Here is a 27926-nt window from a genome sequence, read left to right as displayed (position 1 = left end):
CTCTGTGGTGGTTGGGGCTGTGGATTATGGTGTGATTATCTTCATTGTCCCACCGTGGATCTTGTTCCTCGCCAGGCAGAGGCGTGCTAACTTCTGTCACTTTACATGTGTACTTGCAGCGTCTGCGAGGGTCCACAGTGCTCCAGTACAGCCGGGAACATCTGGTAAAGAAAGGGAAGAAGAACACATTTACATAAATAAAGTCGTTTTGAGAACAATAATTATATAATCCAATATATCTGATTATTTTTCCAGTGAACACACGTGCAGCATGATTGTCGTGCTCGATATACAACTTGAACTTGCTGTTTTATTGACACAGATAGTAAAACAGCAAGTTCAATGGGTTAAATTGAATTGAATTTTCAGTCGGATTTGATTTTTCAAAGTTGTTTAATAGTAAATGCTTTTGAAAAATGAAATATTGCAATCAGTGCATCTCTAGTTTTTAGTCACCAACATAATGAGAGATCTACCAGTTGAATGTTGTCAATGAGCACTTACTGATAGCCGACGGGATACAGCATCCTCCCATTTGACGACAGCTCTGATAAAACACCAAGTTTCTGAATCTGCAGAGAGCCTTGAAGAAAGGAGAAATTATGTGTTTTAGCACACTGAGGGCAGTCTGTCCTTTAGCAGTAATATTTCCTCTCTTTATGGAGACACAAGTGGCTCAAATCAACCGCAGACAGCATACAAGATAATCTCACCTATGGTCATGTTTATGGTTTCTGGCTCCAGGCCTGTTAGGAACTTTCTTCTGAGAGTGATCCCATCAAAGTCCACGTATACCCGCCGAGCGACTTCAAACCCCTTCCCAGACACCGTCTAAGAGACAGTGATAAACCACAAATCAATACACATCGATATATACATGCACCTTGTGTGAGTCTGTAAATAATTCCTGTATTTTTTCTATCTATTAATATTCAATTAATAGACAGTTTTTCCAAGTCACTAATGTGCGAATATTCAGGATTATACCAATAATGGAAAATGAACACAAGTATCTCAGTATGAGTTGTTTGTATACCGACCCGTGACAAAAGCCTATATTGTCCTATCCCTACCAATCAAAAACAATATGATAACGAATATTTTGAAATTGGCAAATCTTCGATGTGATTAATTTCCCTTTTGCTACTCTTATATTTTTGGAAACGTTTACTTTACTAATCTTGAGTAAATGAGTTTATTACAGAGTCTAAACTATTGTAATTCTACTGGTAACCTGAATAAAGTATCTGAGTTCATCTTCCATTACTGTTTAAAAACAAATGCAAGAGAAACCTGGGAGGAAATTGTGTCTATACCTTCACACTGACAAGATCTCTGTGTTTGAAGCAGAACATCTTCCTGTCCCGCTGAAACACACAGTGCTTGGCACGTGCACACATGAAGTGGAAATTACTCTGGCAGGTGGAAAGACAGCAGCCCACCGTGGCTCCTGACTGCCCACAACGATCACAGCGCTGGAGAATCAAGGACAAAAATCATGTTTTATTGACTAAAAATGATATCATAAAATGTTTCACACAGGTTTTCACTTATAAGCCAATCCTAAAACATTTAGAGCTAGAGAGACAAAATAACTATCCAGCTACAAGAAACAGTGCCTTTATTTCCAGGTAATATCTTACCAGGTGGCGCCCTCTTGAGACAGCGCTGTGCACTTGTAAAAGAGCACAGTTATCCTCATACACCTCTGCAGACCAGAGGCAGCAGTTAATATGAGCCCACTCATTCTGTCCCAAGTACAGCAGCCGCCCTGCATCCTGTCAGGAGGGAAATACAATCATGTTGATAAATAAGCAGCAGATAGAGTAGAGATAGAGAGCCCAAACAATGAATCAAGGAAATAAAGTGTAAAATAGTTGCTGGTGGAAATGTTTAGTAGTTGCAGCCGCTGCACCAAAAACACATAAGGACAACCAAACTCACCCTGGGAGGATAATCTCCATTTTGTTGGCACAGGGCACACTGCCTCATATCTCCAGTGTTGGTACTATTCAGATCACCCTTTACATCTGTGAACGTACATACCAAAGAACATACTGTATCATAATGTATATATTTGTAATGCGATAAAGCACAAATAAGTACAGATTCAAAGATATTGCATTTCAGGCCACACAATTATATTAAACATATTCTACTATATATAACTACCTTGAGTTTTATATTTGTACATGTTCACTAATATTTAAAACGTTTCTACTTATTATGTTATTAGACTAATTCATGATTAAGCTCTTGACTTTTCAGATACAACAGAAATATGACAAAGAAAGCTCCTTTTTGGCAATTGCATGTGAGAATCCTGTAAAGACGAGTTGGTTGTCAAAAGGTTGATAAAACATGATACAAATACAATAGTTTAAATACCATGTGAATACAGAGTGCGGTCGTGCGGTACACCGAACTGCTGTGTCGTGACTGAGGAAACCACAGACTCAGTTTTCCCCGCCTGTGGGCCCCTGGGCTCTTTGGGCTGGTATGTCCGTTCCATCCACTGCGCATAGCTGTGCTCCTTAGATGGAGGGAGGACTGCTTCAGGGAGCATGCCACTACAAAGAGAAGTGTATTTGTTATATATCAAACCAACTTTTGGGGGGGGTTTTGGACTAGGTGAACAGTCTGCAAATTCATCGATAATACAAAAAGTGATGTTAGTTGAAACCATTATATTAAGGGACTAATGTGTGTAAACTTTACTTGTTTTTTTACCTTGGTAATTCTTCAGATGACAAGTTCCACTTTCTCAGTTGGCTTGCAGGAAACCAACTGAACATCTGCTCAACGACCTGTTAGAAAATAAGAATTAAAGTGAGATCACGGGTAATGTTATGAGGTAGAGGTGTATTTTCTTGGCTATTTTTTGGGTCTAATAATTGAATGACAGCCTGTTAACCCAGAGGAATTTAGCAGTGACTTAATCTTGGTAATCTGACAGAGGAAACGGTACTAAAATAAGTACTCAGTCAAGGTTATGCTGGCTGATAGCAGGAAAGCAAATAGTAGAACATGGTATGGAAAGGATTCCCCTACACAAAGAAATGGAGAAACTAACACATATTTTAAGAACAAAAGAAGACAAATATTGAATTAAAAAGGAAAAAATCGCAACACCAATAGCCTAAGTGAATAGACATAAAGATATAAGATTGTGACTATAAGATTTGTTCCCCTCCGAGTGATGTTAATGTGGAAAAAGGAATACAAATTATTAGATTTCTAGTGGACATTTTGAAACGTTGATCTCTAAAAATAAACTAATGGCGTGAGAGATTTGTGAGGAAAGCTTACTTTGACATAGCGTTCCCCGGCCTGACTGGTGGGTCTCAGCTCCTCAGGGAGAAGCTCTTCCTCCTTCAGCGCTTTCCTCATCACAGAGACAACATCCGCATGGAAAGATTTCTGAAGGAGCAAGAAAGAGAGAAAGAAAGTCAGGGCTTCAATCATGAGGATTTAACAACAGTAGATATCCAAAAAGGAAAATGTCATTGCTACTCTCATTTATTTCTGACTGCTTTTGTACATGCACAGGAATTCAAAACAAGAAGGGCTCGTCTTGGTAAATTATCAGTAAGAATAAACTCACTATTGAGCTGTATCCGCCCACTTGAAACTTGTTTTCCATGGCTTGTAGATCACACACTGGTTGCTGTTCCCTGATAAGTTGTGTGTTGTTTGTTTCCCGACACTGAAACACAGAAACCACAGGACAATGAGAGGAATAATTCCGACATCTGGTAGATATAAAAAAAAAAAAAAAACTAAAAACAATAACACACTTGCAACAACAACAAAAACTGGAGAATTTTAAAGGGAAGGAAAGCGTTACAAATGTTTGTTTATCAGTGTTAAAGTCAAGCATTAGAATCTTGGGGTATTATCTTTTAAAACAGTGCTTGTTCTGTTTAAGAAACTGGAAGACGTTACCCTGTATCATTGCGTGTGGGATTGGGTGGAAATGAAAAGATGAAGACTGTTCGCTATCGGTTGGGGAAAGAAAAATGGTTAACCTATGCCTTCTACAAGCCAGGCGTTCAATTGCTTTGTGTTGGAAAAATGTTGGTTGCCCCTCCCTAGGCCACTGGTTTAACAATTTAACTTCGAGTCTGGCTCTTGAGAAACTGAATTTTACTCCATTTGGGAATTGTTTTGGGAATTTATTAAAAAAATGGGGACATTGCAGAAGCTATGGAAGGTTAAAGTGAAAAGACTAAACTACTGTGAGGAAATGTTGATTATGGTTGATCTATTTTGAGAATTGTAAGCTGTACTCTGCTCTGTTTGTGGATGTGCTTTTATTGTATTTTTGTTGAATTCTGAAATGTAATTATATTCTTGGTCTGTACTTTGAACTGATTTCTAGTCACTGCTAGGGGTGTAACGGTACACGTACCGAATTTTTTTTAATGTTTTGTGATAATTTTTTCTGCTGTACCCGAAAACGTACCGAACCGCACTGTGACCTAAAAACCGAGGTACGTACCGAACCGAAATGTTTGTGAACCGTTACACCCCTAGTAACTGCACACTTTTAATTTTATCATTATTTTGTAATCTGCCATATGTCTAATGTTGGGGATTGTTCGGAGGTGTTTGTGTAATGTGATAAATGTAAAAAATCTATAAATACATGTTTAAAAAGAAAAGGAACTGTTAGACTTTTAACCTGAGCTTAATACACAAATTCGGAGAAAAATTAAGAGTGATTATGACTGAAGAAAAAAGGCAATGTCCAGTGGATAAGCTCTTACCATTTTGCACTTGAGGAGGTGCTGTGTGGTGTTGTGGGAGAGGAGGTCAGTGAGCACCTCCTCCAGCCCGTCCACCAGCCTCCCCTGCAGCTCCACCTTCAAGCTGCTGCCTTCAGTCGGCTGCCCTCTGCAGGGGGAGCAGCTGAAAAACACTTTCTCCGTTTGGCTCGACAGCATCCCAACCAGCTCATCTGCATCACAAACAGACACAGAGTTAATTATTATACAGATTTATCATTAATTTCGGTTTTAAAATAAGTAAGCTGTAGTTGAAGTTAAACTAGCACTTTAAAGCACTGCAACATAACATGGTGATTATCTAACTAACAAGAAATTAATTAGTGTTTGTAATATAAAACTCTGAATCATTTTTGGAATTTAATAAATAAATAAACAGAGTTACTCACCTGAAAGTCCTTCACATGTGTAATGGATCCAGTGGCTGCACTTTGAACACTGAATCATCTGTGTGTGTTGATCATTGGCGTTGTAGCACGTGTTGCAGACGGTGCAGAAATTACCTGATGGAGATACAGATCATATAATTAGTGACAACATCCATTGCTAGAGCCACACATAGAAATTCAGGTCAGCTTTCCAAACATATAGCCACTTAAAAATATGGCTGCAAATCATAAAGAAAACGCTAAAGAGGTTTTACCTTTTTTGTGGAGAGAAGAGCAGTCAGGACAAAGATCCTGCTCGTGGTTCCAGTCCAAGTCCCAGGACTTTCCAGGAGTCACGCCGCAGCTTTTACAATGAATGCATGTCATGCACACCTGCACAAAGACAACACAAAATAGCAAGCATGAGGCTATAGGAGTGATCACGATGAAGAGGCCATTTTTGTTATGGTTTATCTCTCAACATCCCTCAGACACTCCAAAACATTTCAAGGAATAGAAATATGAATATCTATTTGTATATTACCCAAGGCATGCTGCAGTTCATAGGTTTGGGGTAGGTTGGTCCCAAGCAGGAGGGGTGGTAGGAGGTTTGGCATCTCATGCACTGCAACACTGGCTAGAGGGGGGAAAACAGAAAAGTACTTTAATATGAAGTTAATAAATAGCATAAATGCTTGACTAGCACCTGATCAGCTGCCATACATCTGTCAAAAAAAGTATCATCTAAATAAAGCAATATGATCTATTATTCTACCTATTATCCTATAGTATATTTTGCATCGGAGTTGGAAAAACAGTTTGTTGATTCAGAACATAAAGTAGAAGAAATAGATATGAAAATAAAAACCAAAACAGTACAAAAAGTAATGATCGTGTTACCTAAAGACACTATTGATATACATTTCTCTTTAAAGAAATCCATAGATGGAAAAACTCCAAGAATCAATTGCCTAGTTGCATGTACAATATTTTAAATTATTCATATTGCTTGTGTGGAAGCCAATTAATTAAAATTAATTTAATACTGTTGGTTTTGTACCCACTACTAAAGGATATTACCAATATATATTTATTTACAGTATGAACTGAAGGAATATGTTGAGCAAGGAAAATAAATACATATACAGCTGTTTTAGAAAAAGGGTTTCCTTTAAGGGCTGCAGGGTCGCATACCTTTGTGCTCTTGCTTCGACGGCCACACACGTGACAGAACTTGCAGCGCCTGCAGCACCAGTTCTCCTTGTTCTCCTCCTGGGGGCGCTCCTCGGATGAGAGGCAGAAACTGTGGAAAGGCTCACAGCAGATCTGGCAGAATATCATCTGAAGGAAGAAGGAAACAATAGTGTTATTATTGGCACTGCAGAGCACCAGAACACCTAAACAACAACCTAAAATCCAACTCCAGACATGCCGTGACTAATATTTGTTTAAGCATGGGTTTGGTTTCCCACAAAATTAAAAAAAGTCTCTCATCCAGAAATTCTTGATCCGGCCTCGTCACGTCTAACACTGATAGCTCAAGTTGTATGTATTATGATGTGCTGGAACAAGAAGTTCTGGCTTTTTTTTTATGTTTAAATCTCATATTTTTAGATACTAGGGACAGTGTTTCCCATACAGACTATACTTGGGCGGGCCGCTCAGGTATATTAACGGCCGCCCAAGTATATTTCGCGACCCATTTAGGTTTTCCTTTTCTTTTCTTTTTTTCTTCTTTTTTTTCTTCGTCCGTGACCATGACGCCATCTGCGATCGATTAACTTGCGGACAATGATCCCTCGCTCTACGCCTCCTGTACCCAGTCCCGGACTGGCCATCGGGAGGACCGGGGGGTTTCCCGATGGCCTGGCCTGTTAAGTGGTCTGCCTCACACAGGGTGACTGGCTGTCTACATGATGCGGCCTGCCGACATGGCCACTGTCATACAGATCATAAATCAAAGCCCTTGATTGGTCTCTGTGTATCATTCAAGGTTGGGATAACCTCAGCTCAGGTGAGGTAAAGGACTCTCTGAGTGTTTATATCAGGGGTGCCCAATACGTTGATCGCAAAGGTAGTGTGGGTAGATCGCATTGCATTTAAAAAAAAAAAAAGAACAAAAAAAAGATTCATTTTTTTGATTTTTTTTTTTAAAGTGGACCTATCATGCAAAATTTGAATAAATAGTGTAGGACCATACCTATATAAGACATATTTATACTTTTTATTTTTCAAAATACCAAACAGATCATGCATTTTAGCCATTCCTCATTTCGCTCAATTTAACACTGTCTTTGCATGGGCTGATTCTGTGAGAACAGCACCATCTACAGGCCTGGCATATGTACTACAGCGTCTACAGTGCTTTCTAACGGCAATGTCCGTGGCTGTCTCCTCCTGATTGGTGGAGTTGGCCCAATAGCCGTAGCGCCACTTCTGTGACGTCATAGAAGTGTTCAAATCTGGATCAGTCTGTATCAGATCCGTTGCAGACCCTTTTTAAGAGATTTGGGTATGGAGGAAAATAGAGAGGGTTGTGTTTTCTGACACTTGGTGAGTTCCCTGGAACACCGGCGACACATATTCATGTATGAAAGACGTACAAAAGTGCATTTTGCATGATAGGTCACCTTTAAGTTAGCCTATCATCCATCCTTACTATGGCATTTGCCACTTGATTGACGTACAGGTAAGCCAGTCTGAGATCTCATATTTTCTAAACACGCAGTTCACCACGCATGGGCTGCAAATCACAAACGAGCTTCTTTATTTATTTTTCAATATCCTGATAAATACTGTACCGGGGACTTGTTATTGCGATATTATCGTACCGTGAATTTTTGGGATCGTTACATCCCTATTAGATACAGATACAACTTGGCATAGTCAAGGTCAGACCTTAAGAGATTAAACATGAGTGGAGGGGATCTTAAAGCCATCATAGATTGGAGATTAAATATGAAATACTGAGCGAACCGCTATATTTCTCAGAACAGTGTTTTTATAGGTAACTATAATACCTTTGTTCTATAAGCTCTGGTAAAGAATTACCTCATGTCGTCCTTTACTGGCACACAGCAGGCAGACAGGTTGTGGGGTGGTGGGGACGGACGTGAGGACGCTCAGGCCGCCCATCAGCCACACGTTCTGGACAGCACAGTCTTCCTGGGACACACAAGGAAAGAAACAAAAAAGGAAGAGGAAAGATGATGAGTTTTTTGTTTTGTGCATTTTGAGTATCAGTTCGCAAATCAAACGTATAGAAAAAAAATATCTACTTCATATTTCCATAACCTGTCTCAGGGCCTATTTATTTATAATATCAGGATTAGGCAAGTGCAGTACAACATATTTAGTGGTTCATCTTTTCAAGCTAGAAAAAAATGTAACTTAAAGCCAATGACAAAGCAGTTTCTTTCCAATTAATTAGTTTACTAGTAATTTCAGACTCTGTTCCCTAAACAGCTCGTCATTAAGAAAAAATAATGTGAAGTTGTACACCTCATGCTATAAAATGACCCAAAATGTATGCAAAAACTCACCTTGAAGTCCACACGAATCTTGTACTTGTTCTGCAACAGGCCTTTTTGGGGAAAACCGTTGGTTAACCCAGTCAGGCTGTTCCCTGATGCACACTCTGCAGGATTCTGGGAACGAAGGACATATTGTGTGTCAGTTTTTACAGAACCGTCCTCCTCCTCCTCCTTTTGAGGCTGATCCACTGGCCTGTTCTCCCGCTCCTTTAGCTGGCCCTCCTGTAACTCTGTGTGTGGATGGACGGTCTGAGGGAGCACTTGAACAGTTTTATCTTTGTTTGCTGTGTGCGTCTCAGGCAAAACATCCGGGGGCTGCACCTCAGACTCTGGATGTTCCTGAAAAAACAACTTTGACGAAACCTCTGTCACAGCAGACTGCAGTGTGGACTGGGGTTCTTGTTGTTGTTCTTGAGATGATGGGATAATTTCGTGCAAATGCAAGGCTGATTCCGCCAGAGTCTTAGGCAAGCGGGGCAATCGTAACAAAAGGGATTTCTGTGAGGGTTCTGTTATGGGATGGGGGGATGCTGGGGAAGGTGGAGAAGCGGGATGTGTTACAGGCTGGGGAAGTTCTGGAGAGCACTGCGGTGTGGAATGTGATGAATGTGAAATAGCAGGCTGCGTCATTAGCTGGGTCAATATCGGAGGTGACTTTGCAGCACCAACATCCGGACACTGGGGGCACTGCTTTAGCAAAAACAGAGCGGACTGCGGGGTATTATCAGGCAGGCGGTGTAAGTGTATTTGTAGCTGCCGCTCCAGCTTCGGGCTTCTGGATGGGCTGGTTTCTGGTAAAGTGTCTCCGGACTCCATCGGCTCCGTGTTCTCCTGTTCCTGTGGAGGAGGGTACTGCCTAAGCCAACCAGCACGACCACAGTGCTGTGTTCCACCCATACTGGTGACATGCAGAGGTGGCGACTGGCAGCAGCCAAAGTGACAGAAAAAGAGTGCAATAACAACACTAGGCAGGAATAACAAGTAAGAAAAGGTAAAGAAGAAGCAAATGCATTCCACAGTAGAAAAGGCAAGCATTTAGGTGTGTAAGCTGTGCCATGCAAATAGGCAGACAGTACGAGAATATATGAAGTTAATTTCACTTGATCTATTTAAAAAAGACACTTGATTTATACTGTAGATTTAAACCTCCCTATGACCTCACCTGGACACGCAGATTTGAGGTTGATACCGATTTAAAAAGAGCAAGAGAAAAATAAAGTAGGATTTGGCGCTGATTTTTTGCTAACAACACAAACAAAGAGAGTTCTCCAGTGTTGTATCTTCAGTAGAGGGGTTGTCTTTGTTCCCTGTGCAATATGCAGTATGACGACAGACATTCAAAAGCTTTTTACAAACCTTAATAGAAAAAAAAGCATCCGTTAGAGCCTTCATGTATGTCTGCATTTTTTAAAGTGCATGAGCGATTTCATTTATGCAGGTTATCCGAGGAAATGTAACAATTTGTGAACAAACAAATCTGCAGCCAACAAAAGCTAATTGGGTGTTTACGATGTCACCTATAAACAGCACATGTGGTTGATTTTGTGAACTTGCTACCTCTTTATTCTCGTCTTCAAAATACGGTGGCTTCCTTTGTTGCTGGTTTGTGAAGGAGGAGGAAGATGGAGTGACTGGATTGAGTCAATCATCAATGAAGAGCAGCAGGCAGTCGCCAACATTTTTCCAATTGTGAAATGCATGAAGAGGTTTTTAGGTGCGTATGCATGGGTACATGGTACTTCGACAAAAACCAGTAAAACCAATTAGCAAACACAGAGTGAGATTAACTCAGCAATTGAAAGCAGCGACTATGCATAATAAAAGAGACATTTCTCATGAAGAATGTCAGAAGACTTAAGCAATTAGAATCTCAAAAGGTGAAAACAAGCCAAAAGTAATGTGCAATTCTTTTAAGACAAGAGCAAGCTGTTCCTAATAAGATCGGAATGTGAATTGATGAAATCAAACTCACGAAAGCAAGCAAAGAGTCAGGCAGCACAGCCAAGATGCATTCTTTTACTTCAGCTCAAGTTAAATATATAAGATAAATATTGGGTTTATTGTAACCAATTTCAAGTGATGCTACTTTCATTAAAAAAATATCTTATTCTGTGTGATAACATTCAGCTAATGTGGTTGGAAGTTTGTGAATTTAATGCTGACACATTAAAATATAAGGTCATTCATTTAACAAACAACCCATGCCATCGCCTTCATAGGGTTTCAGTGAATGGTCCCGTGTGTAAGAAAATGGACTACAAAATATATATTATGTTACCAATAGTGTATAATCACCTGACACTAAACATTGCGTGCTATTTAGTCGGTTGCAATCATAATCCTGCATACTGGACCTTTAAGATACAGATTACATTTCAGAACTGGATGGTAAATAGGCAGCATTTTTATATGAGCACAGCTTGACTCATATATCATTTATAAACGATAAGGTTAAGCACATGCAAGGTGTTTAATATGAAGGAGAAACTTAAAAGTCAGAAACTGAAAATCAGCACAGTTGAATTTGAAAAGTAGATTCACTCATGCCAACAAAGATTCAATAAGTACAATTGGAAACTAATGAAAGTGAGATGCAGACCTGGGCAAAGTGTTACTTGGAAATATGTATGGTCTTTTCTTAACATGATTATTCAGTCAGTGAAGTGTTTAATTTAAACCAACAACAATTTGATTGAGGAATAAATGATTATAAATACAGACTGTTTCATTTTTTTATCTTTACATTTTTACTCCACTTATTTGGAAATGTAACATTTTTGCCCCAGGTTTGATCAGGTGGATCACCAAGGAGGGAAATCTGCTTGATGTTTTTACCTTGTTAGCTCTGGGTTTGGTCCCGGGTCCTTTGGAGAACAGCCGGCGAGGCTTCGGCATCTCAGTCGGAGGGTCGCCTGGTAGCGTTCCTCCATCTTGAGGAACGAGACCTCCAAAAGAAGAAACCGATCTAAGACACAATTCTGATTCGACTGTGGTGATGTTTGGTCCTAACTTCTCATAAAGCTTAAAAACAAAACCTAAGCTTCAGTTACCTTGCTTGTTATCAGAGGCTACAGCCATCTTAACTGTCGATTTATCAGCCTTGTATTTGTCTTCTACTCCCTCCTCATCCTCAGATTCAGACTTCAGCAGGCTGCTGTAGGAGCGGGGCGTGATGTTACGTAGAGAATGTTTCCTGAGGGCAGGCGCCTTCGATGGCGATCCCTCGGCTGCGACTCTAGATTTCCAGCTCGTATCCTCACTGCCTGACACGGGGCGGAGGAAATGCCTTGCCCTGACTGAGAAAAGGGAGCCCCTTGATTCATTTTGAGCTAGATATTTTTGATATGTTGTTGAATATTTTCAAGAAAATTACGGTAATTACAGCAACACTTTTGAAAATGTACGGATACAATTATTGCAGGCTCTTTATTACATTTGAGAATTAGAGACATACGTTTCAATGGTTTGATGACGCGATCCATCCTCGCTTTCTCAATCCGATCACACTTCCTATATCTGAGGAAGAGAAAACAGTAAAAGGTAATTATATACACGATTAAAACTGAGTAAATGTAAGTGGTAGATATGTTTGAATGTTGTTGAAAATGTGCTCCCTTTCGTTATCTGATTGATCCGAATGCTTTATTGGAATGTTTATTTATGATTCATCTAGAAAAATGTGTAGATGAATCATAAATAGATGAATCATAAATAGGTTTGTTTTTAACCTAAAGGGTAAACAGTATTGTAGGCACCATTAACTGCAATATATTGGAACTTGGTAAAACCCTCTTTACTATAATAAAGAATATGTTTCCTATTCGTCTTTATAGGTGACATCAGAGTTAGATAACTAGCATTAAAATGGTTCAGTATTTAAGCATTTCTTCAAGTATGCAAAACTTGAGATCACCATATTTGAATAGTTCATATATTTGTGCTGCCATCTCTTGATAGCCTTCTGTTCCAATGTTCATAAAAGATTTGCTAAAATGTCAACAGCCCTCTCCGTGAATGTAATAACCTGATTAGTCTAACTTACACGCAACACTGCCGCTTGGTGTTGGGCCCCCCGAACTTGGGCTTATCAAGGCAGTTGGTGCACTCTGCGCAGTCCTCCTCTATCAAACAGCCCTCGCAGCATCCACAGCGCCGGGAGCGGACTCCCCCAATGGCATATTGACCCTGGGCCTTCTTCTTCTTCCTGAACATTTGGCCCCTCCCCCTCCCCCGGACCCTCCTCCTCCTCTGAATGTGATTCTGAGTGACAAACCACTGATCCCGGCCCGGATCAGGCATCTCATCATCATCATCGGCCACATCTGCAAGCAAGAGACCGAGAGGATGGGTAAAAGAGCCACAATATACAGTTTGAATATTGAGTGCATGTGTGTAGGGGCGACATCTTTGGATGCCAAATACTATTGAGTGTTGGTGAGGCATTACAGGTCTAAATTCTGTGATTGAATGTGTTACAGTATATACACATTTTCTTTTGTTGTCTGGTTTCTAAAGGTACTCATTGCTAAAGTGTTAGAATAAGAAAGAGTCACTTTAGAATAAAGTTAGGTGGCTGGTAAAGTCTCTGACAAATCCATTGTTGGTAGAAATCCTCCTACCTGACCTTTTGAGATTTGAAAACTACTAATTCCTTTGACAAGCTCTGGCATCCCCCATCTGGCACAGAGCAACTTCAAACGGAAAATAAATTACTTAATTTTAAGTGAATAATAAAGCTGGATTTACATTGTGGAAGGATATCTGTTTCCCATTAGCCCTAGATGTGTTCTTCAGGAGACAAATTGCAGGGCAGTGAGTCTACTTGTCAAACGGCACTTCCTCACCTCATACTGAGTGATGCTCACTCGCCAGTGTTGGGTAAAGCTTTCCAACAGCGGTGGCTAATCTGTGTGTGACAAAAGATATTTTTGCTGGCAAATATCTTATTTACAACTACATTTAGCTAACAAAGCAGTTTTTTTTTTTTTTGTGCTCAGCAGGTAACGTTTACCAAAAGCTAGAAATATTGTGCTCTTTTAAGAAATAATAGATTTTACATTGTTGTTATAACTGCAGAAGCTTAAGTTTGAGAGAATGTTTTAGCTGGTGAAGTTTTCAGTATAGTACTTTAGCAGATCAGCTTTGCCAAACAGAAACTGGCAGAAATGTATTTAGGTTTGGACAACGCTTATGAAGCAAATAGGAGAAATTGAATTGAAAAACATTTGACCTACCTGAGAGCATGGCTTATATACAGTCTCAAGTCAATCAATTTCTTTACAATCAATCTATGAATAAAGTGGAAATCACAATTATCCCACGGTCCTAGCAATAACTGTAGCAACAATTCATGCCGCACACTTTGGGTGACAGCAACACAAATTATTAATAAATGATGAAGCTTCATTAGAAAACCCTGATAGAAGCTTCAAATGTAAACAATAATTCAATTATGTTCAATTATAATTTACACACGGCATCTATTGCACGTCTGTCCGTCCTGGGAGAGGGACCCCTCCTCTGTTGCTCTCCCTGAGGTTTCTCCCATGTTCCCCTTTAAACTGTGGGGGTTTCTCTGGAAGTTTTTCCTTGTGCAATGTGAGGGTCAAAGGACAGAGGGTGTCGTATTGTCATACTGATATTCTCTACAAACTGTGAAGTCCACTGAGACAAATGTAACATTTGTGATATTGGGCTATATAAATAAACATTGATTGATTGATGACATTGATGTTCAGCCAATCCAGTGATCCGAGGAACAATCCGGTTTCACAACGATCCTCCTTTCAATATAAAAGTGTGTAACAGCCAACAATCTGAAAGAAAAACTATCACTGCCAACAACAGGCAATCACAACTCCAATCATTTCAGACCTTCTTGTGCAGAATTAAAATATGAATGCTTTAAAGAGCAATTTGCAGGTTTTTTTTTTTTTACTACATTTATGCTTAACCTTGCCTGAAAATTACCATTAAAAAAGTTAATGCAGGATTTGATATGTTTTACAAGACATAAGAGCAGGAATTCAGAGGAAAAGGAGTCGTTTTGAGCTCTGCTACTAAAAACTTTCTTTTTTTTAACGTCATACACGTCATATTACGTCACATGGGGAAGCAACTTTCTCTAACTCCTTCTCTGCCCAATCCACGGTAGTAGTTTGTATTTTTTCGGTAATTTTAAATTGCATTTCACCATCTGTAATCATGGTGAGCTGGAGTTTGTGCGGGTTGCACAAACTCGAGCCTGTCAGTGTCAGGACATCGAGTCCGCAGTTTCCCTAACAGGAAAAGGACCGGAGCTAGCTTTCGTTCCTGGGTGCGTTGTGCGAGGTGCATCCACCTCCCTGCAGCACATACTCTCCACTGCTGAAGCCTATCAAACAAAACGTTTATCAGGAAACCGTATTACATCTCTCTCCCCCCCTTTGTTCCTCTCTCTCTCTCTCACCCCTCCGGTATACAGCACCGTAAGACGTAGTGTGGAGTTGCATTAGGTAACGCGAGATATGGCTGATACTTGCGCATTCGTTTCTGTTATGGATCAGTATCAACAGTCCTGCCAGTGACGTTACTATATTATCAATACTACTTTAGTTATAGCCTGATATATGATTGCTAACTTTACAATGTTGTGATTTGACTGACGTTAGCTAACATTAACTGTAGCTAACGCCGGTCACTCACCAAGACAGCTGCTCTGTTCTCCTCACACCACTGCTCCATTTCTCGCCGATGGCCGTTATTTCTTCTAATCCTTGGCTGCTCCTTGTCTCTTGGACGCCTAGCAGGCTCATAATTATAATCATATGCATTCGAATATATATTTTCAACCTCTTCTGTGTCAAAACTAGCATTGTGATCCATGTTTATTCATACGTTAGACCGGCCGCTCTCCCCCATGTCACGTCACACGCGGGAGGTTATGTGGGGAGGCTTTTTTTATGCGGAAGTAAAAATGTCTTACAAAAATTACGCCAGATGTCACTGTAGTGTATATTTCGGTATATTTAAAAAAAAATCTAGTGTATTCATCATTTTCCTACACATTTGTTCACTGGTGTGTCTAACCTGCAAGTTGCTCTTTAAGACTTGTCATGTCCTGCAGTTACTAAAATGATTGATTCCCTTATTGCCTTTGTGTCAGTTTCTGGACAACTTCAACCAGTTCCTTAGCAGGGAAGATCAGTTAACCATCTATTGGCTGCTTTTATTCCTTCATGTGATCATCATCATCATCAGCACCAAGTGAAAACATCAGTTCCTTGCTTGTTAAAATCCAAATCATTGCACATACATAGTGCACTGCAAAATGTACCATCTCTTTTAAAGACGAAGTGAAGATAATTTCTGCATTTTACCTAAAAACATCACATTTGTTTGCATTGTACCTTCTGCTGCGGGAGAAAAGGTGATGCCCTCTCTCTCGTGGAGCGGCAGGGCGCTGAGTCGGGGGATATCGTCTGGCACCAAGGCGCGGGGCTGACCCAGAGCCACTGCTGCTGCCCGACACACATGTTTGATCCTCGGCCCACCTAGCGGCTGCTCCTGAACACAAACCAAGGAAAATGTAAAATGCAGAAATGTTTGTAAACAGATATTGGCAACACCTCACTATGAAATCTCCTCTGACATTAAACTCACAGTAGGATACAGTTCCCATTGTGAAGTGCAAAGGTTAACAACACATTTAGCAACCCTTTCCTATTGTCAAATAAACTTTATAATATGTTAAAAGTTTATAGCACTGTAGGATTAATTTGAAGCACTCAAAATATTCTGTAAAGGGGAACCTCACCAGCAAATCAGATATGACAATGACATGACATTAATATGTTTAATTTATTACCTCAGAACTTTTATCTTTGGGAGATAAGCCAACTCTCCTCCTCCTCCTCCTTCTCGTCACTGGCACTCGTGATTCTCCTGAGCCCAACTGTCGGCCCAGCCGAGGAGGGGAAATCAAGGTTTCATGTTAGACATGCTACAACATTTCCATTTCCAAAATTCTCATTTTGAGAGCCTGAAAACCACATCATTGACATACCGTTTCAGCCTTAGGGATTTTAGTGGCTTTTGAACTATCCATAGTGTAAAAAGTTAGGGAAGATTGACTTAAATGGGGACATATTATGCTCAATTTCAGATTCCTTCTTAAAATCAAAATGTATCTCTATTCAACCTGTCTGAAATTCCCTCCTGCAATAAAGGCCAGTGTACTCAGATAAAAATTGGGTTAAAGTACTCCGATGAGGAGAAGTATATTCAAATGAGCCTGCATGCAACTCAAAAAGGGTATCCAAATCTGACTTGATCTTTGGTTCTTACCTGCGACATCTTCAGCTGCTTCTGCTGATCAATTTTGATGAGCTGAACTTTGGCTTTCTTCAGCAGGTGGAGCATGGTCTTATTAGCTCCACTGAGACCAATGCGATAGCTGGGACCGCTGACTTCCACCGCCTCATTGTTCTCCCCGGGAACGCCTCCCGCTTCATCTGTAGCTAAATACATTAATAAAGCAACTCTGGTTAGATTGTGCACAACCAGACACATCATCACTGCACAGCACACAAACTGAAAACTCATAGCCTATGCATGGATTCTATTTTCAGGCGTAGAGATTTGTTTCATTCTCAGGTAAATCTTTTAATATATACATTTCACAAATGAGTGCTGTAATGTTTGAGCTTCTGTAAAAACAAGATCTCTCTAAATAATAACACAAACAAATTCTTACTGTTGCTGCCTGTATCTCCTGGCGGCGTACTTGAGGGGACTGCCACCTCAGCATTCACCAACACGGCTAGTTTCCTGACAACACCCGGCGCATCCATCTCCTCCATCATGAGCTTCGACCGCCGCTTCTTCCTGACGTGAGAGGTCAACCCGTCGCCACTTTGTTGATAGCTCCCTTCAGTGTCTGAGTGGCCTTTCTTTTTCTCCGCCAGTTTCAAGGTCAGTTTCTTAAGGTTCTTGTAAATCTCGAGGTGGCTCGTGCCTGGCCTGGGCTTTGATGGGAACTTTGCAGACGGGCTGTCGGTCACAGATGTAGAGTCACAGTCTGACTGCAGCGAGTTGCCATCATAACTCGGGTCATGGCATGATGGACTTGGTTTTCCATCCTCTCTCTGTTGACTTTTCTGCCATGTTGCCAGAGAACCCTTCGGAAAGGGGATAATTTCCTCGTCCAGGAACCTCTTTGGAGTTTTGATGACGCGGGAGGACCGTCCACTCGTTACAGTAGTGGAGGTGTTGGGGTCACCCTCAGATGGGGCGATACTCTGACTCTGCAGCTGCTGCTGCTGCTGCTGGTTCCCACCCGGAGTCAGTGGGGCTGGAATGGGCTCCGTTACATAGGTGTAAAAAACATGCCTAGTTCGAATACGACCAACTTTCGGACGTCTAACTTCTGGCGAATCGTTTGGCTTCGGCTTTCGCTTGTGCCCATACAGAGATTTTTTGCGTTGCCTTTTGAGTATTATTTTTTCAGGGGAATCTGTGGCTTTACACTTGAGTGGCATTGCTGCTTCGTCTCCACTCTGGGCCTCAGCTCCGGCCTCTGGAGAGGCACCCATACCCTTAGCCATTCTCTTCCTCTGCCGTTTCTGAAAGGATGTGAACGACAGAGCTGCTGCTTGGGAGGTGCGTCTGGTGTGCCCAATCATGCGTTTCACAGATCTCTGTGGCTGAGATTGGTCCGTATCTGAATCCTCAGACACCTCGCCTGGTTCTTTGACCTTGGAAGCTTGCCTGGTGCCACCAGCTGAGGTAGCGGCTGTTTGGTTTCTCATGTTGTGCGAGTATGCTGATTTTCCTGCTCTCCTAATAAAGTCTGCTGCTCTTGTACTGCTCTGTCTATCTGAGGCCTGCACGCCTGCATGTTTGGCTACTACAGTAGGAGCTACCTGCTTGCCGCGCAGTTTAATCAGCATCTTGGGTATATCCTGGTCTTTAGATCGGCTCTCTATGAAACCATGGTCTTCTTTAGGAAGTCTGGACACAATTTTTCCAATAAGAGACGATTTTGGATTCTTAGGTATAATTTTTCCTAATAGAGGCTTTACTTCCAGAGAGCGGTCTGAAGCTAGGGGAAGCTTTGCTCGGCTGAGTAAAGACGACCTAGGAGCTTTCTGTGGACTACCTGTGGTGGTCCCAAATCCAGTGAAAACGTCCTCCTGAAGAAGAAAGAAAGTACAACCATTAAATTGACATAATACATTTAGACATGTTGAAAATAAAATAGGTTTGCTTCAGACAACTTGTTTTTACATTAGGCGTTAGACTGACCTACACAAGATCAGTGTGACAAATAAAACAAAATGTAAGGGCCAACTTTTAACCAAAATGTCAAAAGAATCTTAACATTTGAACATTTTCCAGGTCACTTGTAATTATTGCTGTTTTCATTGTGAAAGTAAACCAGATTACATGCATATTTATCACTCCCCAACAATATAAATGAAATATATGATTCGTTTTTGAAAATACTCTTTGCTAGATCAAATTTAACAATGGAAGTGTCCATTGTTTTTTGTGATAAAAATGTAATTTATGTAAAAAAAAAAAAACACTAATAAAAACTCGGTTTACATTTTGCTCCTTCTTTTCTAGGACAAATATAAATGAAGCATTTTTTCATTAATGTTTATTATTTTTAATCTGTCATATAATAATCAAAGCCCTGAAGGAAATAAAGCAGTTTATCAGCAATTGAAACACAAGAACCACACATCCAAAAGTATTTGGCTTTGAAATATATAGAGATGATGAGACATCCATATAAATGACATAGAACAGATATAAACACAAAAGAAATCAAAACAATTAACAGTCACTATTCATAAAATACAGTATATCCGAAAAATATATTGATGAAGTGACGCTGCAGAACATCATGTGAGTCAATGGGCAAGTCCGTTTAGGAAACACATGATGTACAGAACTTCTTCATGTGTATAGCACAGATGTACTTGTTGCAGTTGCTGCATGTAGTCTGTGTCTTGTACCTCATTCATGTTGTTTAGGAGTTGATCCCGCCCCTGCCCCCGCCTCGACGTAAGCGTGACGTATGCGGTGCTTTTGCTCTAGCCGGAATCTTTTTTGTCGTGATTCCGGAGCTAAGAGGCTGCTCCGCTGCGGTGTGAACAGGAAATCCTGGTGCTTTTCAAGCTCCAGCTCCGAACCGGCCCTGAAACACCGTTGGTGTGAATGAGGTATTGGAGTCCTTTGAGGGTCCACAGAGCTGGCTGTGGGGGTCTTCTTGCAGCTGGTTGTGGGGGTCTTCCAGCAGCTGGCTCTGAGTCAAGTTCATCTTCCAATTCACTGTCAAATTCTGAGTTTACCTCCACATTATCCTCATCTTCAGAAATGTCTTCCTGTTCCACTTCACCGTGTTCTTCTAATGCATTCCACTCACTCTCATCCATTATTAGCTCCAAGGCTCTCTGAGCAGAATATCTGTTTGCCATTTTGCTGGTAGATAATTGTAGTTCTGCACTACACACTGTAATGTGAGGTTATGTCTCTGTTTAGTTCCTTTTCCGGCGTGCAGGTGCGAGGGGGACAGTGCGAGAAAATGTAAAATGTTTATACATTTCTGGAAGATCTAAAATGTTTATAATGTTCTAGGATAGTTTTGTGTACACACTACAAAGGGTAAAGATCAAGGGAAAACAGGATCAAACTGCTTCTCTATGCATACAATTGTGTGTGTGTGTGTGTGTGTGTGTGTGTGTGTGTGTGTGTGTGTGTGTGTGTGTGTGTGTGTGTGTGTGTGTGTGTGTGTGTGTGTGTGTGTGTGTGTGTGTGTGTGTGTGTGTGTGTGTGTGTGTGTGTGTGTGTGTGTGTGTGTGTGTGTGTGTGTGTGTGTGTGTGTGTGTGTGTGTGTGTGTGTGTGTGTGTGTGTGTGTGTGTGTGTGTGTGTGTGTCTCTGTCTGTCTGTCCTGGTATTGTATCCGGGTCAGATCTGACCCAAACCTCTTATGAAGGACATGCATTGGTGGGCATTTTTTCATAAGTGGAAAAAGATAAAAACAATTCCACATGTCCTTCACAATAAATAAGCCCCGGCCATTAAGTTTCAAGTTGAACGAAAATATCCTTATATATTTTTTTATTCATTGAAAATGGAAATTGGGTCACTTTGACCCAAACACCACACAAGGGTTAAGAAATAACTCAGCCGATTCTCTGCATGTGCATGATTGATAATGGTAGTTATACACAGTGTTACACTCAAGCTACATTCGAATAAAAAGCAGGCTTTTCTAACCATTTCTCCCCTAAAAGAGATTTTGATCAAGCAGAATACTGGGTAATACACAATCATCTATATCGCCACAAGTATTTAAGTAGATCGTAGGAACAGTCAGCGTGCAGCAACCCCTCATTCCCGCCTCTACCTGAGATGCAAAGATTAGATACTACAGCAGATCAAATCACGCTTTGACCCGATTCCATATCACTCACATCCATCTTCCTGTGCAATATAATAACATCTCCATAGATCTGTCAGATATGAAATCTTCCCACTGATATATTCCAAACCCCTGAGGAGCACATGAGTGTGTGGCACTAGGTGACGTGTGGTTCTCCAGTTGAACAGCACCCACAAGCTTAAGCACGGGCCATGTGACTGTTACAGTCCACTCTAAAGGGATTGCATCAGTGAAGTCCGACTGATGTCAGACACTAAAGCCCCTGCTCTGGATTAAATAATATGATTAGATACTTGGCATGATACCATAATCAACCCGGATCCTGTCTGGACGGAGCTACAAGGAGACCACCCTTGATGTGAATGACATTTAAGACACTTGCTTCTGTGAACAAACACAGATAATATAAATACTGTGGTGTATTCCTCTTTTGTTTGTCGTAAAATATTGAGTTTCATTATGAATGAATCCAGCTCTTACTAAGGATGCATTGTATACACCAAACACTTTTTATTGGGTGATAATGGTAAATGTACATGTGTTTGTATTATTTAGTGGGTGGCGGTATGCACCTGTAACATTTGTTTTGTGATCCGCCATTAAACGCATAACAACAAGAGCAGCACACCGAATGTGTTGTCAAAGGTGGGGACGTTTTTCACCGTTCCACAAATAACTACAACAAAAATATTCACATGAAAAAGAAATAGATTCCTGACAGGAATTGCTTTTGCATTTTTAATCTAAATAAGGCCAGAGTGCATCAAAAGCATCAAAAGACTGATTAAGCTTGTTTATTTATAAAGTGAGGCTAAACCCTGAATGTCCACAAAGCCTAAATATGATTAATAATCAAATGAAAAACTAAATAAATCTCTCCCAACACGATTTCTACCTCAGTGCTATTGAACCCTCTCATCCATGTCAATCAGCCAGACTGATTTTAGCAGATGGCACTTTGCATTAACTCCTCATTTGTGACAAAGCCTGTGCAAGAAACATGATTATGCTTTCTTGTAGCTTGCAGACCATCAACTAAAACTCCTGCTATTTTAAATAGAGTGATCTTATAAAGAGAAGAAGTTTGATTACTCTTTAACTTTACCTCTAAAAAAACATCAATTATCAAAAGGGAGAGTCATGATGGGGTTGATAAATGTTTATAAACAAAGGGCTGTGCAAAATTAAGTTTAAGAAAGGTTTAAGATTGTTCAGTGTGGTCCAATGTTTTTTTAATGATTCAAATCTAGGTGATTTTTCTGTTTGCGTCCCCTTTGCATCACTTTCAAAACACCGAGCAGTCAGCTGACAGTAACAACGTGGAGAGTGTAAACCCAGATCAAGCAGCGTTAAATACGACAAGATAAGCCGCCTGTGTATGTCAGCACAGAGTGGGAAATTCAACTCAACAAAGCGCGTCAGGGGATGAATACACAAAGACATTTAGTGGTTTCAACAACAACACTCATTCACGATTGTCATCATACCGCCAAAGTTTCCGCCTAATGCTCTTATCATGCAAACAAACTCAGCTGGACTGACGCTGTTATCTGTGTATGTATGGCTGTTGCAACTTACAGCAATGATATCACAATTTATTTATGTCAAAAGACATAATTCATATTTTGTACAATATAATTATAATATACTCCAATCTTAAACATACCCTGCAGGCAGACGGCTAGCATAATGCCTATTTTGGGTTACTGTTTGCTATCCAAGTTACGGCTAACTAGCTCTACGTTAGCCTAAATACTTTTTGTAAGTAACAAATAATTTAATCCTAATATCGTTATTTGAACAAACTGGCTTCATGCACCCCGTTAAACCCTTTGTTACACATCTAGTTGACGGGCTACAGTTAGCTTATTCACCTCCTCTTCACTGGACATGAAGCCCGCATCTCTCTGTCTGCTGTGCTTCTCCCACACCCCGAGCAGGCGCAGCAGGGCCGGGTCCTCGCTCAACGCCAGGCCGATGTTTACGGGCCTCGGCCCTTCGGAAGCCAGATCCCCGTCGTCCGAGCCCAACCTTCCGCATTTGATACGTTTCTCCGAGCGCAGCCTGCTGCGAACAGTGCACGGCCGACCCGGGAAGCGAGCCCGAGCCGGCGCTTGCATGCTCAAGCCCGCCACGGTAGCGGGAGGGGATAATCCCCGTCCCGATGCCGCCATTATTTACTACAACAACACGGAGCTGGCAGCGGCTGACAGCAGCAATCTGAGGATATGAGAGGCAAGATGGTCTGCGCGAGCAAAGGCGCGAGATAGAAAGGAAACACAGGTGCATCATGGGAAAACGAACTTCGCCGGCCCAGAGCGACCCCTGCTCGACACACTGCGAGACTTCGCTTGTGCAGATCAGTTTTATTTAATGAAGGGTATTTATGGTTTGTCTCATAAATATTTGTGTGAACATACAAATAATTTGTGTGTAAATATGTGATTTGTAGATGAAAAACACTATCCACAAATACATTTAAAAGATTTGGGAAATCACAAATGAATGTCCAAATGTAAAACGGACCTGCAAATACGCAAACATATTTTCACAAATAAAAAAAAGATCTGTGAATACTATAATTAATTTACAAATAAACAAAAGGAATTTGTCGATATCTCTTTAACATTGACAACTTTCGATCTGGCATTTGTGAATCTATTTAGTATTTGTCAACCAAAAATGTGCTTGTGGATCTCAAATCTCTGCTTGTGGATCTCAAATCTCTGCTTGTGGGTCGTCTTTTTACACACACAGAAGGCTTCTCAATTCTCTAATTTCCCCTCCTCGACTCCTCGGTCCTCCGGTAGTGACCCGGAAATGGATTTCAGCGTGCCATGTTGAAGGACATCTAATTTCTCTAAATGCACATCGAGGACCGAGCATCGAGCATTGAGGAGGCTCTCTGGAGGAGCTATGATCGAGGATACACTGGGGTTTTTTCTCAATGTCGAGGAAGGCTGCTCCAGAGCCACTATTTCCATGGGAGCCTGCCTGCAGGCACCAGTCTCAGGACACCTCCACTCTGAGGACACCTCCACTCTCAGGACAGGAAGTGCATGCACGCTAAGAATTACAAAATAAAATCGCCACTATCAGTACAGCGCCACTTTCCGAACAAGAAATGCACACAAATACAAAATAAAATCGTACTGACACTTATTATATACGTATATATATACATACGGTGGCCCTGAAGTGCAAGACACCACAGCATTTCACAAAACACAACAGCATTTCACAAAACGCCACAGCATTTCACAAAACGCCACAGCATTTCACAAAACCCCACATCATTTCACAAAACGCCACAGCATTTCAGAAAACACCACAGCATTTCACATTGGACGGAAAGGGTATTCCTAGGGAGAACACTTCTTGTTTGTGATTGGACAGAGCCAGCCAGAGAAGCACTGCTTTGATTGGTTGCTTTTGCTGCCAGTCAAGAAATGACGCTTCGTGATTGGTCAGCACCACAGCGCAACATCTCCCAACACATCAGCTGTCAGCTGTGTCACTACCCGATCCGTCCCCCTGCCCGATCGGTACTGCGCATGTGCGAGATGATCAGCCATATTGGAGAACTCACGACGGCAACCTAGGAAGGACATTTGACACAGTGGCTTTTGGCAAAGCTGAAAAATAAAACGAGAGAGAAAGATGAGTTATTTTTATTACAACGTGACTTCACTATTATTTAACAACTCTTGTTATGGGGTTCTTTTATTTGGGGTTAAGTACATTGTCAGAATAAGTGAGATAAAGAGAAATGGATTTAACTTCTGTTAGACAGCCATATGCCATACATGTTTGCATACATTCACAGTAAATATGTATTCAGTATGATAGCTGTCTAACAGAAGTTAAATTAATTTCTCACTTATTCTGACAATGTACTTAACCCCAAATAAAATAACTCAATAAAAAGAGTTGTTAAATATTAGTGAAGTCACGTTATAATAACAATAACTCATCTCTCACTCGTTTTATTTTTGAGCTTTGCTAAAAGCCACTATGTCAAGTGTCCATCTTGGGTTGCCGTCTGGAGTTGTCCAATATGGCGGATCATCTCACACATGCGCAGTACCGATCGGACAGGGGGACGGATCGGGTAGTGACAAGCTGTTAGCACACACCATGGCCCTTTCTAATTTCTCTAATTCCCCTCCTCGGCTCCTATCCTCGAGACTTAGTCCCGCCCACAGGAGATGCGAGCGGAGGAGCCGAGGAGGGGAGCCGAGGAGAGAGGAGGGGAAGCAGCAGGCGGTTAGAAAAATGAGAACTCCTCTCCTCTGAGCGGTCATTTTAAAGAGAAGTCCATTAATGATGACAGGAGGCACAGCAGCACTCTGTCTGATGGACAGATGTGTTCATGACGACTTATATATTTACTTTTAATTCATTGACAGTGCGGTATAATGCGACAATAGCAGGCTACAGATGCGGACACACACACACACACACACACACACACACACACACACACACACACACACACACACACACACACACACACACACACACACGCACACACACTTACACACACACATACGCACTGTACAACACACACACCTACACACTAGCACATACACCTACAGTCCCAAAGCATATAATCAGGCTACAGCCTTTGTGTGTTTTATTATGTGAAGCACTAAAGGATTTTAGAAAAATATCGACTCTTTGTTTGTAGATATCTACTAAACTACAACAAATAAAGAGAGTATAGGCCTGTTATACTGAGTGATATATATTTTACACACTGCTCTGCTTTCTGCACGGACCTCACAGCTGTTCTCACTGTAAACATCGCGTCGCGATGAGAGCAGTTAATAAATAATTTCCAGGGGATGCATGCAGAGCTGTCATTGGCTGAGATAAGTCCGGCCATGCGTCACGACTCTTTAGAGGTTTCTCAATACTCAAATTTCCACTCCTCGACTCCTCGACTCCTCGGTCCTCCGGTAGTGACCCGGAAATGAATTTCAGCACGCCATTTTGTAGGACATCTAATTTCTCTAAATGCACTTCGAGGACCGAGCATCGAGCATCGAGGAGGCTCTCTGGAGGAGCTCTAACCGAGGAGACACTGATGCATCCTCCACGGCTCCTCCACGGATGTATTTCCGGGAACGGTGGAGGCGTGACGCACAGCCGGACTTATCTCAGCCGATGACAGCTCTGCATGCATCCCTTGGATATTATTTTAGTAACTGCTTTCATCGCAACGCGATGTTTACAGTAGAGGTTTCTCAATACTCAAATTTCCCCTCCTCGACTCCTCGAGACTTGGTGCCGCCCACAGGAGATGCGAGCGGAGGACTGAGGAGGGGAACCAAGGAGAGAGGAGTGGAAGCAGCAGGCGGTTAGAGAAATGAGAACTCCTCTCCTTATCTCTTATCTCTCTATAGAGGTTTCTCAATACTCAAATTTCCCCTCCTCGACTCCTTTCCTCGACTCCTATCCTCGAGACTTGGTGCCGCCCACAGGAGATGCGAGCGGAGGACTGAGGAGGGGAACCGAGGAGAGAGGAGTGGAAGCAGCAGGCGGTTAGAGAAATGAGAACTCCTCTCCTCTGAGCAGTCATTTTAAAGAGACGTCCATTAATGATGACAGGAGGCACAGCAGCACTCTGATGGACAGATGTGTTCATGATGACTTATATATATTTACTTTTAATTCATTGACAGTGTGGTATAATGAGACAATAACAGGCTACAGATGCGGACATATACACACACACACACACACACACACATACATATATTTATACAAATATATACAATTTCAGAATCAAACAAGTATTAGAGCACTCTCATAATAACGTAACACAATCAGAGACTGGATATATCCCCCCCTCTCTCTGGTCGCTGAAATGGGGAATTGAAATTAAGGGCCAAAAGTTGTACAAGTATTAAAAGTAAGCATATGACACCAAACCAACTGAGACCCGTATGTCCGCCGCATCTACGCACTGTACAATACACACACACACACACACACACACACACACACACACACACACACACACACACACACACACACACACACACACACACACACACACACACACACAGCTCCTAGAGCATAATCGGGCTAGTATTATTGGCTTCCCCTACATTTTTACCCACGCCACGCTACTGCTTTCAAGGCTCTCAAGGTCAAGACAATGCAGTATATAACGCAACTGTATGGCAAATACAGCTGCTTTATTTATGTCTGTATGAAGTTGTTGTGAGTGTGGAGGGAGCAGCTACAGGTTAGCTTAGCCTAATCGATCAGTGCACTACGAAACCAGTGCTAGACAGTGAAATGTCAACGGGGGGGAGCCCCGCCGGTCATTATTAACAGGAGAGCTGGATCTGATCGATATGGACATAAACGCGAGTGAAGTATAACCGGACGCGAGAGAGAGATCAGATCAGCTGCTGAGCCTAACGGAGACACGCAGCTCTGCATGATCACCTGAAGCTCCGCCCTCTGTTTAGCGAGCTCACCGGACTAAGCAAAATGCGTATATTAGGGCCCAATAAACCACTCCCTCGACCCTACCCCTCCGTGACGGAGTGAACTCCGTCTGTAGCCACACTCGTATGGAATGCCATTTAAGCCAAAATTAAATAAATACATCAATAATTAAATAAATACATATATATATAAATATGCCTATGAAATAAATTATGAAATAAATAAATGAGGCAATAAATATGTATACATGTACATTTAAATACACATTTATTTATTTCATGGGACTTTTATTTCATAATGAGACATTTATTTCAAGAGACTTTTATTTCATAATGACAC

General features: G+C 41.3%; 1 protein-coding gene across 3 annotated transcripts in view; it reads right to left on the bottom strand.

The window, feature by feature from the left end:
• kmt2ba (lysine (K)-specific methyltransferase 2Ba) overlaps positions 1 to 23388 on the bottom strand; it is a 33314-nt gene extending 9926 nt beyond the window's left edge. Inside the window, exons 1-26 of one of the 3 annotated variants that reach the window (XM_079655082.1) lie at positions 22997 to 23388; positions 17423 to 18860; positions 17014 to 17186; positions 16535 to 16621; positions 16077 to 16233; positions 12731 to 13010; positions 12143 to 12204; positions 11739 to 11984; positions 11524 to 11633; positions 8698 to 9609; positions 8207 to 8320; positions 6350 to 6496; positions 5700 to 5792; positions 5431 to 5548; positions 5177 to 5290; positions 4770 to 4960; positions 3605 to 3706; positions 3310 to 3420; positions 2731 to 2807; positions 2389 to 2570; positions 1945 to 2030; positions 1644 to 1778; positions 1317 to 1475; positions 714 to 831; positions 505 to 583; positions 1 to 161 (exon numbers count right to left, since the gene is read on the bottom strand). In XM_079655082.1, the coding sequence (XP_079511208.1) occupies positions 1 to 161; positions 505 to 583; positions 714 to 831; positions 1317 to 1475; positions 1644 to 1778; positions 1945 to 2030; positions 2389 to 2570; positions 2731 to 2807; positions 3310 to 3420; positions 3605 to 3706; positions 4770 to 4960; positions 5177 to 5290; positions 5431 to 5548; positions 5700 to 5792; positions 6350 to 6496; positions 8207 to 8320; positions 8698 to 9609; positions 11524 to 11633; positions 11739 to 11984; positions 12143 to 12204; positions 12731 to 13010; positions 16077 to 16233; positions 16535 to 16621; positions 17014 to 17186; positions 17423 to 18860; positions 22997 to 23296 (5752 nt within the window). In that variant the 5' untranslated portion in view covers positions 23297 to 23388. The remainder of the gene's footprint in view (positions 162 to 504; positions 584 to 713; positions 832 to 1316; positions 1476 to 1643; positions 1779 to 1944; positions 2031 to 2388; positions 2571 to 2730; positions 2808 to 3309; positions 3421 to 3604; positions 3707 to 4769; positions 4961 to 5176; positions 5291 to 5430; positions 5549 to 5699; positions 5793 to 6349; positions 6497 to 8206; positions 8321 to 8697; positions 9610 to 11523; positions 11634 to 11738; positions 11985 to 12142; positions 12205 to 12730; positions 13011 to 16076; positions 16234 to 16534; positions 16622 to 17013; positions 17187 to 17422; positions 18861 to 22996) is intronic. The other 2 variants (XM_079655083.1, XM_079655084.1) reach the window with 2 other exon arrangements.
• Between the last annotated feature and the right edge of the window lie 4538 nt (positions 23389 to 27926).

The sequence above is a fragment of the Notothenia rossii genome (assembly GCF_949606895.1).
Source record: "Notothenia rossii genome assembly, chromosome: 10".
In the NCBI taxonomy this organism is placed as follows: Eukaryota; Metazoa; Chordata; class Actinopteri; order Perciformes; family Nototheniidae; genus Notothenia; species Notothenia rossii.
This window is presented reverse-complemented; position numbering and strand designations above follow the sequence as displayed.